Genomic DNA, 14,816 nt, shown 5'->3' on the forward strand with positions numbered 1-14,816 from the left:
GATAGATAGATAGATAGATTGGTGCAGGCATTTGTCCTGCTTTGTGATTTGTCACACCTCTGACTTTGGAGCTTTAGCGTTTCATTTTAGACCAAGAGGATGGACTAAGAAGCTCCACTGCAGTTCTAGAAGTTACTCAGTGCTTAAAGGGTTTTTGGACCTGCTACTTTTGTACTTCTACTCAATCTGCTTTCGTTGGAAAAGTACTTTTACTGCAGTTATTTCACTGAAGTAACAACACTTTTACTCCAGTGTGGGTTTAAGCTGCTCTACACATCTGTGGATTTATGAAGCTGTAACTCAGGCAGGGTTTCACCAACAATGATGAAGTCTTAGATCAGCTTCAGTCAAGATAAACCTCTTTCACTAAAACTAAAACCAGGATTAAAATGAAAACAGTATTTTTATTGATTTATCTTTGTATCTAAACTAAATAGAAATCTAATCAGGCTGCACCAACATATGGAGTCAGATTTAAACCCTGAGCAAGGGCTAATTCTAAACTGCCACATGTGGAGGTTTAATGTGTTAAGATGTCGGCAGAGCTTCAGAAGTTAGAGCACCAAAAGTGAATTCATCACAGAAAAATAAGAGTTGATCAGTTTTTTATTTCATTTTAGAAAACAGAGAACAGTATTTTACACTGAGTGATCAGCTAATCCAGCTCATCAGCTTCATTAGCTTCCAGTTTATTAGAGAAATGTGAGAAACATCATGATCCATTTGTGGTTTGTAGGCTGAGGAGGAATAAAAGCTCTTCTAGAGATGCTCTATGGGGTGATGTAGAATGAAGTGGAGTTTATTTCACGCTAATCTAAACTCTCACTGAACAACACATTCATCACCAGCTTCTGAAAAAAAACGCTCAGAAAATGTCTCTTTATATCAGCATGAACTCTGAAATAGACTGATGATGATTATTTCTACAAATATAGCCGTACAGAAGACTATGAGAATGGAATCCCTTATATTCTCTCAAATTACATTTTATATCAATATTTCTCAAGTTAGACAGAGTTATTCTGTCAATTATATCAACTGGATCAATACATACATGTGTCTAATATTCACTTACACATTTTAAAGAAATCTCAAGATACAAACATACATATTCACTGTAAACCCATAATGTGATTTAAGTCTCAAAGTGTTTTTGTATATTCTGTATATTTTAGAGCTCTTTCTAGTAGAGTTATGTGATCTGCACTGTTCTGTTGTTGCTGCTGTGACTCTGCAGTTTCCTTCTGGATTAATAAACTTTCTGTTTCGGTCTGTTTTATACAGTTAAATATAAAACATAGAAGCTAATATTACTCATATTAATCATTTTAAACACAGCTCTTGTGGGAGTTTATTAAGATCAAAGCAGTTGATTTAAAGTGAAATATTATTCTTAGTGTTGTATTTATTCCAGTTAATATTTCAGCTCAGTTCAGTCGTTCTGTAAGCAGTTAAACTCAGTGTTTAAGATGTGGTTTAGAACCTGCTGGAGTTCTGCACTCTTAACTGAGAAACTATTTATGGCATAGCTCTGAAATTCTGTATGAATTAAATGGAGGATCTGTTTGATTTTTCCACGTATGTCTATGTGTGACCTGCCAGGCTCTCTGTGAGCTGGAGTGAAACGACTCATTCACACCCTAATCTAATGGTTTCATTTTCCATCAGCTGTGTTACTGAAACACTTCTGGCTCTTTATCTGAACCAGCAAAGAGGCTGAGTGAAGGAGAGTCAAACATGCAGGAATAATAAAGTTAATGTGATGACCTGAAAAATAAATGTGGGTCAACTTTTGTTACAGTTGATCAACAACAGATTTTTTTTATCTGCAATATTCAATAGACACATTATCTTTTATTACATAACCTCACAGTTCCTTTAACATAGAACCCAGCGTAGAGTGGCTGAGTGAATGTGGTGTGGACTGTGTGTAGGAGGGTCATTGTGTCAGAGACGCTGTAGAAGGACAGAGTTCCTGCACTGTGATCCACATACACTCCTATTCTGGAGGATGATGGTCCTGAGATCTCAGTCTTAATGTTGTTATGTTGGAAAGTGAGAGAGGGAGAACACTGCAGACTCCAGGACTGATTGTTGCGTCCAAACCCACAATCATAATCCCATCCTTTCCTGCTGATCCTTTTATATGAGACTGCTATGAACACCCATTCTCCCTCACTGCTCCACTCAACCTCCCAGTAACAGCGTCCACTCACACTCTCCTTACACAACACCTGTAGAAAGTAGTCAAATCTCTCTGGATGGTCAGAGTATGACTGCTCTTTATTACTCCACGTCACCACTCTGTTCTTCTCAGACAGAATGAGGTATCTATATGCTGTGTTGGGGTCCAGAGTCAGCTGACAGAAATCTAAATAAAAGAAAACAAAAACAGTTTATGAATTTTTGTGAACAAAGTTTAGCAGTGTTCAAGAGAGTGAGTTTATGTGTGTGTGTGTGAGAGAGTGAGTCTGTAGTCTGTGTGTGTGAATGTGTGTGTTTGTGTGCATGTGTGTGTGTTTGTGTGTGTGTGAGTTTATGTGTGTTTGAGTGTGTGTGAGTTTATGTGTGTTTGAGTGTGTGTGAGTGTGTGTGTGTGTGAGTTTGTGTGTGTGTGTGTGTGTGTGTGAGTGAGTTTATGTGTGAGTGTGTGTGTGAGTGCGTTTGTTACTCATACACTGCAGAAAATCTTCTCTGGTTTTTGGTTCTGAGGATAAAATCTGAACTGCTGCAGCTGTGGAGACACAAACACACAACAGACCAACACAGTCAATAGAATAGAATAGAATAGAATAGAATGAGTGAGATCAATCACTGTTAGCAGGAAGAGTCTCAACAAAATGAAAATTTGGCTGGGGGTGTTCAAACTTTTGTACATGAATGTTTATTATATATAATATTACGTAACGCACTATTTTGTATGTGTAATATAACTATGCATACTTTTGTATACACTTTAATGAATACTTTATGAATTATGCAGATTGGTTACTGTTACATTATTTTTTTTTGAGATCATATGTCTAAAAATGACATTATATTACAGAAAGAGTCAAATACTGATAATGATTGCACTGTGTGGTCAGTGTGTAAAGGGTCAGTGAGAGCTCTGAACTGTATAAGTAAAGATTTCCATCCTTATGCTCCACAGCAGGACAGCTCCTCTTACCATGTGGAGGGATTTTACTGAACTCCTCTCTGCAGAACTCCTCTAGTCGCTCCTTCAGCTCTGAGAGAGATCTCCTCACTCCATCAAATGAGAGGTGTTGATGGACAGTGATGCTGGGTGAGTTCTCAGATCCAGAAGAGACACAGAGAGACTGGAAACTCTACAGAGGGAGCAAACACAGTGGAGGAAGATAAAGGAGTACGAGAGAAATGAAGGAGCTCCAATCAGACTAAAGACAGACTTGTGATCACAGACAGGTAGATTTACTGCTGCCTTAATGAACTTTTGCTGAGAGGAGTTTTAGAAGCTGCATGAGGAACAGGTTCCTCTGTAGATGAGTGATTGTTACCTGGAGGAAATGGATGTGATCCTCTGTGTGTGAAAGCTGCTCCAGCTCAGTGTGTCTCCTCTTTAGATCAGCGATCTCCTGCTCCAGTTTCTCCAGGAGTTCTTCAGCTCCACTCAGTTCAGCCTCCTCCTGAGCTCTGATCAGCTCTGTTACCTCAGAGCACTTTTTCTCAATGGAGCGGATCAGTTCAGTAAAGATCCTCTCACTGTCCTCCACTGCTGACTGAGCACAGCGCTGTTAGGACAAGAACACACCAGATGGAGATCCTTTTAAGAGGAACAGTTCAGAAAAAAGAAAAAAAAATATCTAACTTATACAGTTTCCACTCCTTATCCCAAATGGAGTCAATCATTCAAAATATATTTGGTGTTTTCAATTGTGTTACCCACTACACTATACCAACCACTATACTATATTTTTTCTATTTTTACAGATAACAGTGTGTCAATATAGTATCAGAAACCATTCAATCAAGTCTTTTAGAGACTATTGAACACAGCAGGGGAAGTGGGGGAGGTAAGGTGGTATATATATGATCCAAAAGTGTCCAACACTGAGCTCCTCACTGTCTGACTGGAGGAGAGCCTCACTGAGGACTGAAATATAAAAATCTCTGCTCAGTTCTCACCTTAAGAGTCTTCACAGCCTGTTTCAGCTCCTGCTGCTTCTTCTGTTTCTCCTGGATTCTCTGCTGGAATTTTCTCTGTATCTCCTTTAGTTGACTCTTTAAACACATACATTTTTGTCATAAATCTTTATGAATTTTAGCAAAATTTGACAAAACATTTTTTTTTATTAATGTGCTAAGGCAAACTGTAATATTAAAATGTAATTGAAATAAAGTAATGGTTTGTTGTACAGAGATTTCACACTATTATCTGAACACTCAGGTTGGAAGATGGGTGTTGTCTGGGGAACTATTCACAGAGTATTATGACTTATTTATAATGAAGTCTGATCAAGGAAGAATTTATTGAACTCTTCCATCCCCAAAGCACTGAGTACACACAATTCATGATTTGATTCCTAAAAATGTATATTTCTCACCTGTTTCTTGGTTCTTTCTGTTGCAGCTGGCACTGCATCATGGCCTTTGTGTTTATCCATTGTACACAAATAGCAGATGCAGCTTTTGTCAGTACGACAGTAGATCTCGATCAGTTTGTCGTGCTGAGAGCAGATCTTCTCCTGTAGCTGTGAGGAGGCTTTGACCAGCTTGTGCTTTTTCAAACCAGGAACTTCACAGTGAGGTTTAAGATGAGTTTCACAAAAGGAGGCCAGACACGTCAGACAGGACTTGATGGCTTTGAGTTTTCTCCCAGTGCAGAAATCACACTCCACATCTCCAGGTCCAGCATAACGGGGAGCAGGACAAGCAGCTCGGAGTTCTGTCTTCTTCAGTTTCTCCACCACTTCAGCCAGCATGTTGTTTCTGCGTAGAACAGGCCTTGGAGCGAAAGTCTCTCTGCACTGGGGGCAGCTGTAGACCCCCCTCTGATCATCCTGATCCCAGCAGCCATTAATGCACACCTTACAGAAACTGTGTCCACAGTTGATGGCCACTGGATCCTTCAGCAGATCCAGACAGACTGGACAGCTGAACTGGTCATGATCTACTGAAATACTGGCCATTTTCCTGCCCTTCTAGTCTGCGTGAGAGCAGCTCTCTGAGATCAGTTTCGCTTTTCCTGAACTGAGTAGGAGGGACTTCCTGGTTTTCTACTGGTTAGTGTGTCATAGAGAGGGGGTGGAGAAAGAGAGCAGGAGGAGAACAGAGAGGAAGAAAGAGAGAACACAACTGTTTGTTGGTGTGTGCTTGAAATGTGTTCAGGGGTAACAAGAAAGAAGTTATGAAATAAAGAAAATTAATTAATGGAATATGAACATGTTTATTAAAAAAACTGAAACAAATAAACAATAACAATAGTACAATAACAAGTTGTGCAAAGCGAATAATGTTTGGTAACTGTATCCAAGTCCAAGCACAACTTTCTAAGCCATAAAGAACATTGAATATGGCTATCCTTCAAATTAATCACTCGTTTCTCTGTAAGTCTCTAAACAGCTTATGCTGTTGTAAAACGAATGGCAAATTGGTCCAAAGGTTGACTAAGATGATATGAAAACAAAACGAGCAGACTGTTAATTGCAGTGCTTTTTTAAAGCAGCGCAGTCAAATGCTGTATTGGGCTGACACAGTGTAAACAAAGTTTTTTTTTATTATTAATAAAGCTCTATTGTATAAATATAAAATATACAATTCCTTATGTCTGTATAGATCCATATTCATCCATAATCTTGATATACAACAATTAGAAAAAAGGGAGAATATTTTCGACCGTGTGCTGTGCCTCCTCACTGTGTGCTGTGCAACATCTGGTGGTCACATGCTGGTACTACATCATAGTGTTTTATGGCAGGGATTAAATTATTTTATTTCTAAAATATTATTTTACAGTTTTGGCAGTTTTGTTTTGCCAATTTATGAATGTTGCTAAAATTTCATTCATTGGGATGAGAAATAACACAATCTTATAATAAATGATAAAATGATTTAGGAGACTCCAAACCTGTAAATCATAAATGTGGTGAAATGTAAGCTAACTTGACTAGCAGCGCTCAGTCTGAGGTAAATTTCCGTTGGTCGGCTCGCGCTGATTTTTTTCAATTTGTGGCGGTTTTGTGTGGCGGCAAATTCAGTTCAAAATTCGCAAGCGAGCAAAACCGCTCTCGCACGAGCGAAAACTGCTCTCCAGTTACTGGCGCGGAAGCAGAAGCGCTCCCTCGACTATTTTTTCTTCTATTGAGCTTGGTTATGATTGGTTACTGCTGTTTGGTGTGATTGGCTGGTTGTCATTCTTTACCTTTGTAAATTCACTATTATTATTATTATTATTATTATTATTATTATTATTTGTGTGAGCTGAACATAGCTCTGTGGTGGCTGAAGCAACTTCTTTACTCGTGTCTGCGTTATTCAGAGAAGAAAAGGAAATTTCCACAGGGCTCCGTGTACGAATGAACAAAAACGGTTGTTTATTCCAGACTGTACACGTGATGAAATAAAATTAAAACAAAACTTTCAAACCATGGTTAGGTTGTTCCAAATATAAGATGCAACACAAACCGTAACGCTAAACACGGTAAGAAAACTGTGTTGCTACCAGTATCCTCTGCAGCTCACTCCCCACTGCCTAAAACACGTCCTCCCAGCACCGTAGCAGCTTAGCTCTTAAAGTGACAGTGCACCTATTTTCTGCACATAAACAAATGGTGCCTGAAGACATTTGTATCCACATAATCAGTACAAATATCACTTCTGGCATTCTAATACTATATTAAGCAGCAGTATATACACATATGCACTTCTTCATAAAAAGTTAATTAACTATTTATATTTACACACAATGCAAAAGATGGTCTTTATGGTTTGGCTCCTACATTATTATTATTATTATTATTATTATTATTATTATTATTATTATTATTATTATTGCCCGATGCGGACCATATGTGCTTGCTATCTGGGTTCATACGCCCTTTGGAACGTTAATAAAAAGATAAATAAAATAAAGTGTCAATATAAAATTGTTGGATGACAACAAATGCAAAATAAACAAATATATGAATCAATAATTATGTGTAATCTGTGACGAAGGGCGTCAATTTTGCTTTATTATAGTGCTATAAAGAAGATGGTTTTAAAAATGCGCTAAAATTCCTTCACGGATGTGCAGTAAAAATATCGGCAGCTCCGTCTCACAAAAGGAGAAACTCTATGGTTTCCGCCTCTACTAAAAAAAAACTCTATGGTGACGCAAAGGCCGCCCACTTTCTGGTGACCACCCACCCGCGGTGTAAGCCCTTCCCACTCAGCGGTCTCCGGTCCGCAGAGATACATAGCTGGGGCTCCAATGACAAAGTTTGGCTGGTTGCTAATCACCGTCGCGGGCTGCACGCGAGTAATACCAGTACAGCTGTCGTCGTTTTAGGCTGTTTATGCTCGTGTATCGTTCAGACTGGGCGATCGTGCTTAGAAATTAAGAATACAGGCAGAGCGAGTGTAAAGTGTGTGGGTGCAGCGATCACTGGTCTCAGCTCCTTTAAGAGGGAACTGGACTCGTTACATAAGAGACAACGACCGGTGCTTCTTAACCGAGTCTCAAGAACCGGACAGAGGAGCGTTTCCGTCCAGGACTGCAGAGAGACTTCTCAGCGTGGCACTCTGGGACATGGGTGAGATTTCTTTACCCGCTCGGTTCAGCAGGTGACGGTGTTTTTGTTTTGTTTTGTTTTGTTGTGAACGGGCTTCTCACAGCAGGCGATCTAAATCAAACTAGTAGTGTTTCAGTGAGTTTTGATGCATGATAGACTACATCTGACTGCTGCCTGCCAAAGAGACCTGGACAATAATAGGAAATAGAACTTTGCTCATTCACTGTGGAAGCTGAGCCGGATTTACGAAAGTGTCTAAAAATGAAAATCTTCTTAAACGTGTTTTCTTAACTTCATTCTTAAGAAAAAGAGTTAGGGAAAGATGTTATTCCTCAATAACTTCTTAAGAATTGTCTTATTTTCTTTTCTTAACTGTTTTCTTAGGAATAGTTTTAAGAACAAGTGGTATTCTTGAAAATGTGTTCTTAAATGTTTTCTTAACCTCACACGTCTTTTATATAATTATAAGAGTTACAAGAGTTCACAAGGTGAGCATCTGAATTAATCAATTTATCTAATTCTGTCCATCCTGATCTCTTGCTTTTTGCTGTCATCCCACAATTATTATATTTTCCAAGCAGGATCCACCATAGCCTCTAGCTAATTGCTAATTTTTTAAACGTAGTTTAATGTTTTTCCCCCATTTTGCACCTCTGAGCGGATTAACCTAATCACGGAAATGACAGTCAATAAAAATTCAAAACGTATCTTGCGTCATTTATGGTATGTGGTAAAACGCAGCGTAGCCAACATAAGAAATCAATTAAGATTTTCTTAAGAGAATATTTGAGAACTTCTTAAGTATTTTTTTTTTTTAAATAATTGTATTCAAGAACATTCTTATGAACTTCTTAGTGTTTGTCTTAAGAACCTTCGGAAGTTTCTTCTTAAGAAAGTTTTCATGATTTCAGCCCCTGAATAATTATTTCACTTATGCTTATTTTTCAGTTTTCTTACATCTCTGGTCTTTTTTGTTTTTAATCTTAATCATGTTTTTTTATTTCCTCAGCTGATACGGTCTCATTAAGTTCACTAGGTTGTTTCTTCTTATTTCTCCATTTTCTCCCCAAAATATATCTAAGCTACGGTTCTTATGCTCACCAGTAATGAAATGACTGAGCATAAAATTTTGTGGCTCAAAACAGATAAAACCAAAAATATTTCAGTTTACAAGTTAAACCACATCACTTGGAAAAAAAATCAAAATCCTGGTTTCTGCATTGGCTCGCTTTTCCAGGAATATCTCAGGTGGGCCTGTGTTTCTCAGAATAATGCAGTCATAAAGAGTGAGGGACTTCTTCAGTTACAGGGTTGGAAAAGGTCTGACAGGTTTGTCCAGTTTGGATGGCTGGTGGTAGATGTAGACTGTAGATGATTTAAGAGAATAAAACATGTTTAAAGCATTGGGGAAAACCCTTTGCTTGATGGGGCAGTTCTCAAAAGATGGTTTCTTTACTGCTGATGCTGTTGATCTTACCCTGTTACTAAATTATTAATTCAGTAATGCATATTGTTCCACACTGTCAAACAAAACTGCCTTTTATTATAATAATGGTCTACTTTTTGGTCCAAAGCTCTAATATCTATACCTGTATTGGAAATGTAGTCTCTCCGTGCTTTTCATTAAATGATGTGTTTACTAAAAGTATAAATATTTTCTCTTTTATGTAAGTTATTGTCAGATCTCATTCAGAACTGATAAACAGTAATATCATGAATGCGCTTGTGGTATTTTAGGCTGTATTTTAAACTATTTTAAACTATTGCTGTGGGCATGATAACATGTTGAAATAGTTCTTTTTTTAGAGCACTTCACTCTTATAAAAGATGGTTCTTTAAGGGTTATTTAGTAAAGGCAGTGGGTCTGTATTGAACCATGAACACTCAATAAACCATTTGCATGATGAAATGATTCTTTGCATGGTGAAAACGTTCTTCAGATTGATGGAGAATGTGTTGTGTTTGGTTCTGTATAGAACCTTTTTGAAAAAGGTTCTATATAGCACTAAAACAATTCTCCTATTGCTGTGTTGGCAAGCTTGTTACAATAGAAGAACCCTTTTTCTAGGCTATAGAGAACCATATACAACCATCAATCTGAGGAAATATTTTACCATTTATCCATGCAAATAATTCTTTGGGTATTCATGGTTCTGTATAGACCCATTGTCTCTACTGAAGAACCCTTGAAGAACCATCTTTTGTAAGCATGTACAGAGTATTTAAATGGTTCCTGGTACTGGTTGGTATTGAAAGCTTTGGAATCTTTCTGATAAGACATGATGCAGTTTGAACAAGCTTATCATGATAAGCTTCAGTGAATAAAGGAAGAAAGAATCTTTGCCATGGCTCATGGTTTACATTGTTTACATATTTTATTCTTCTACTTCATTGCGAGTAGTTGCTTTTTTTGTTTTTTCTCCTTTTTGTGGCAGTAGAGTGGTAATGGTCCTCCCACATCCAAATCATTGAATTCAGCTGTTCCAATCACTTCCATGGCCACAGGTGTATTAAACCAAGCACCTAGGCATGCAGACTGCTTCTACAAACATTTGTGAAAGAATGGGTCGCTCTCAGGAGCTCAGTGAATTCCAGTGTGGTACTTTGATAGGATGCCACCTGTGCAACAAGTCCAGTCGTGAAATTTCCTCGCTACTAAATATTCCACTGTCAACTGTCAGTGGTAACCAACATGACTGTTCCAACATGACTGCACACCTGTGCACAAAGCAAGGCCCATAAAGACATGGATGAGTGAGTTTGGTGCGGAAGAACTTGACTGGGCTGCACAGAGTCCTGACCTCAACCCGATAGAACACCTTTGGGATGAATTAGAGTGGAGACTGTGAGCCAGGCCTTCTCGTCCAACATCAGTGTCTGACCTCACAAATGCGCTTCTGGAAGAATGGTCAAAAATTCCCATAAACACACTCCTAAACCTTGTGGACAGCCTTCCCAGAAGAGTTGAAGCTGTTATAGCTGCAGAGGGTGGGCCAACGTCATATTAAACCATATGGATTAAGAACGGGATCTCACTCAATTTCATATGCATGTGAAGGCAGACGAGCGAATACTTTTGGCAATATAGTGTAAGATTAAGCTATAAAACTGTAAGGAAGTCAAAGCTTGTTGCTTGCTGACAGGGTGTGACTTCACTACACAATAAACATTATGAATTCTGCCTCTCCTGGGAACTTGGCAAAGGAAAAGAATGCAAGTATGAGGGGCATAAGACCCATCATGCTGCTCTTTCATGTGAAAAAAATCATGCAGTCATGCAGAGCTTTGACTTTCTGGAAGTCCATTCATTAGAAATTTTCAAAAATGTAACCACTAAAAGGAGCATGTGCTTTCAAAACAAACTGCAATATCATAGGAGGACCTTCTCTCTGATCTTTATGAGTTTCTTATGTTGCAGCGCCGAAGACCGTGCTGATCGTTTATGCCCATCAGAGTCCAAGCTCTTTTAACGCCTCCGCGAAGGATGTGGCTGTGCAGACGCTCACTGCCCAGGGCTGTAAAGTCATTGTGTCCGACCTCTATGCCATGAACTTCTGTTCCTCAGCAACAGCGGCGGATATCAAAGGTCTGTATGGTGGTGCAGTACTATGTCAGTAAAATCAAGTGCCAGTTGGCTGTGTACTGGAATGACCAGAAGCAGCGCAGGGAAACACCTTTGCAAATATAAGATGTCCTCAGCTTATATTATTCATAAGTAATGTGCAAAAGTCAAAAGTCTTTCAAAAAAAGAATGTGTTGTGCATCACTTAATATGTCCATGTAGTTGCTTTTAAATTGGAAAAACTAAGAAGAAATTAAAGAACAATTTACAGATCATAAATATGCAGTTTGCCCAGACAATATGGACTATACGATAGTTAAATATTACAAGCAAAGGCATCAGAGTAACCTCCAGTGTTAAAAGCTCAAGACCTAGAGATTGGATTTGTGAGGGTGATTGACTGAAGCTTTTACTTCAGCATGAAACATTGTGGATTTGGAAGCTTAGGGCTACTGAATTGAATTAGGAAGTAGAGTTTGGGCCTTTACTGTAAAGCTAAAAGAACCGAATGTTAATCCTGATAATTTGTTGTGCTTTTACCTTTTCCTTTGTTTTCTTATTTGGGTTTCATATTTTGACAACTTTGTAGGTGTGTCTGTCAGTCAGCTGTGTAGGCAACTTGAATGATTGTCACCTGTTGGCCAAAAAGCTGAAATACTCCTCTTTTGTTTGAGAGATTGCTCCCCTATTAAGGCAACGGCTTCTACACATGGGTAGTTTTCTCTTATCTGCCCCAGCCTGTTTAACATTTTTGCGTAAATTTGCCCAGAGTGGACCATAAACATTGGGATATACAACCTTGTTACCAAAGAGCACCTTACTGACTCTCCAAGACATACCTGGAATAAGTCATTGGAGCACCCATAAGCTACATTTTGCAAAAAAGTTGTTTCAGTTCCGAATTTCCTTGAAATGCCAAAGTGATAAAACCAATTGGGGAGGATTCCACAACAAAGCATGGCAGGTCACATAATGCATTTCCCTGATAAAATAAATAAATAAATAAATAAATAAATAAAAGAACAATTATGCAAGACCTTTCACCTAATACATGCATGCATAAAACTGGTATTATAGAAGTGAATAATAATAATAATAATAGTAATAATAATAATAACAATAACAATAATATTAATTAATAATAAAAGTAACATGAATCAAAATCATTGCCAGAGTCCTGCATATCCACTTTGTTATACCTGTCTAGGTAACTTGAAGAACCCTGAGCACTTTCTGTACGGTGACGAGACCTTTATTGCCTGGAAGGAGGATAGACTGAGTGATGACATCAAAGAAGAGCACCGCAAGGTGGCACAAGCTGATCTCATCATCTTTCAGGTTAGATGTTTAGATAGTTCTTTCCATCATTCTTATGTGTTCTTACTGCCTCTTCTTTACTCTCACGCTATCCTGTCAACTTCCCTTAGATGGTTGCTGCCATAAGAAAACCTTGTATCTCCAAAACAACAGCTTTAAATGAGAAAGAAAGAATGTAAAGTTACTTAACGTAACTTTAGAAACTTTAAAAAATAATACTGTTCCATTTCTGTAGGTTCTTTCATCATATAATGTTTGCACAATGTAAAGGATGCTTGGTATATTCAAATGGTAAAAAAAAAAAAAAAACACAACAAAAAAAATGTTACAAGGATTATTTACAACAGCGATGATATGCATGTACGCTCATTTAACCAGCTTTATGGAAGAGGAAAAATGTATATATTTCTGGCATGAAAATACTGGATGCATTGTTACATCAGAAAAGTAATACATATAATTATTGTAATGTATTTTGCAGTTCCCACTCTACTGGTTCACTGTTCCCGCTATAATGAAAGGCTGGATGGAGAGAGTGCTCACTCGAGGATTCGCCTACACTCTGCAGAACATATATGACAATGGCATTTTTAAGGTCTGAGACATGCAACAGAAAAGTCAGATAGCTAAAGAAATATTAAGATTTTTGGAGTGTGTATCCTGTCTATTCTTTAGAGCAGTGTTTCTTACTGCCTTGCAGAGTTTTAACTATTGCCTGCTGCAACACCCGCATATGTGAAGTGGGTGTATCTAAAACTCTGCAACTCAGTGTATATTAAGGACAAAAAACTCAATTAGCTAAAGTAATATTAAGGTTCTTGGTGTGTTTATCCTCTTAAACACTTGCTTTCTATGCAGAGATAAATCGTGAAAGTAATCAAAGTGAATTTGCAGTACTTTACAGGACTACTTTTATTTATTTATTTATTTATTTGCTCACTTTGCAGGATAAAAAGGCTGTGCTGTCATTCACTACTGGAGGAATAGAGTCTATGTACCTCCCTGACGGCATCAATGGAGACATCAATGTTTTGCTTTGGCCCTTACAGGTGAAATAAACCATTTTGTGTTGAGGAAATTTCTGATCTGTTAGTTGCTAAAAGGGAATAACTTAAAAAATAACAATCAATAATAACCATAACAATGTGTCTTGATGCAGAACGGAGTTCTGCGCTTCTGTGGTTTTCAGGTTCTGGCCCCGCAGATCTTCTGGTGTGTTGGACACACTCCTCCCTCTGAGAGAACAGCTATGTTAGAGGCATGGCAGGCCAGGCTGAAAGGAATGCTGGATGAACAGCCTCTGCCCTTCGCTCCTACTAAGCTCTTTGACCTCAACTTCCAGGCAGGGTTCCGACTGCGTTCAGATATGAAAGAGGCATATGCCTCTCAACCCTATGGCCTCACCACGGGGCAGCACCTTGGTAAACCGCTCCCTCCAAACAACCAGACCAAGTCTGCTCCACATGACAAACATTAGCGGCACCCTCACAAAAGAAAGCCTAGCAGCTGAATCAAGCCTGAAGATAAGAGTTTGATGCTGAGTCATTGTGAAATAGGTCTTTACACTAATCTATGTTTACATTCACACAATTTAAGGTTAACTTCTATCCGTATCTAAAATATTTCAACCTTTGGCAGACCTGTATGTTTTCCATAGCTTTAACTTTACTATCCATTCCCCAATCATTAACAGGGCTGAAATATATATATATATATATATATATATATATATATATATATATACATAATGTATTTATAATCCATAACTTCTATGGACCTTTTCCTTTACTTTTTTCCTTCCCTGTCCCTCCATTCTTCCATGAACTGCTATTACTCTGCCATAAACTGATTTGACTCCTACCCTGTTTATTTAATTATTCATTTAACTATTAATTTATATGTTTACTTTAAGCTGAAAATACATGTTGAAATCTACAATACATCAAGTGATAGTTTCAAATTGATTTTATTTCACTAATAATTGAAAAAAGCACACATTAAACATACATTATAAAAAGCTGTCTGTACCGAACCCCACACAACAGGAGCTAATGAAACAAAATACAGTCTAACATACCTGCTGTTTCTTAGTAATGTTAGTTACATGATGCTATACCATCACTATGCTGGTTAACAGTGAACTTTCTCATGCAAGCTGTAGTTTGTTATGTGTAGGTAACAAAATAAAGCTTTAATTTCTCATC

At 38.0% G+C, this 14,816-nt stretch overlaps 2 protein-coding genes across 2 annotated transcripts; one reads left to right on the forward strand and one right to left on the reverse strand.

Annotated features, from left to right (window-relative positions):
- Window positions 1–603: 603 nt before the first annotated feature.
- LOC118814509 (tripartite motif-containing protein 16-like) lies at window positions 604–5,207 on the reverse strand. Its single transcript, XM_036580142.1, has 6 exons — window positions 4,566–5,207; window positions 4,147–4,242; window positions 3,519–3,752; window positions 3,170–3,329; window positions 2,678–2,734; window positions 604–2,371 (listed from the first exon to the last, which is right to left on the reverse strand). The coding sequence occupies exons 1-6, from the start codon at window positions 5,148–5,150 to the stop codon at window positions 1,848–1,850; spliced, it is 1,656 nt and encodes a 551-aa protein (XP_036436035.1). The 5' UTR covers window positions 5,151–5,207; the 3' UTR covers window positions 604–1,847.
- A 2,181-nt stretch (window positions 5,208–7,388) lies between these two features.
- LOC118814511 (NAD(P)H dehydrogenase [quinone] 1-like) lies at window positions 7,389–14,302 on the forward strand. Its single transcript, XM_036580143.1, has 6 exons — window positions 7,389–7,754; window positions 11,152–11,319; window positions 12,503–12,633; window positions 13,094–13,207; window positions 13,560–13,661; window positions 13,772–14,302. The coding sequence occupies exons 1-6, from the start codon at window positions 7,751–7,753 to the stop codon at window positions 14,087–14,089; spliced, it is 837 nt and encodes a 278-aa protein (XP_036436036.1). The 5' UTR covers window positions 7,389–7,750; the 3' UTR covers window positions 14,090–14,302.
- The last annotated feature ends 514 nt before the right edge of the window (window positions 14,303–14,816 follow it).

This window comes from Colossoma macropomum, unplaced genomic scaffold (genome assembly GCF_904425465.1).
Source record: "Colossoma macropomum unplaced genomic scaffold, Colossoma_macropomum, whole genome shotgun sequence".
NCBI lineage: Eukaryota > Metazoa > Chordata > Actinopteri > Characiformes > Serrasalmidae > Colossoma > Colossoma macropomum.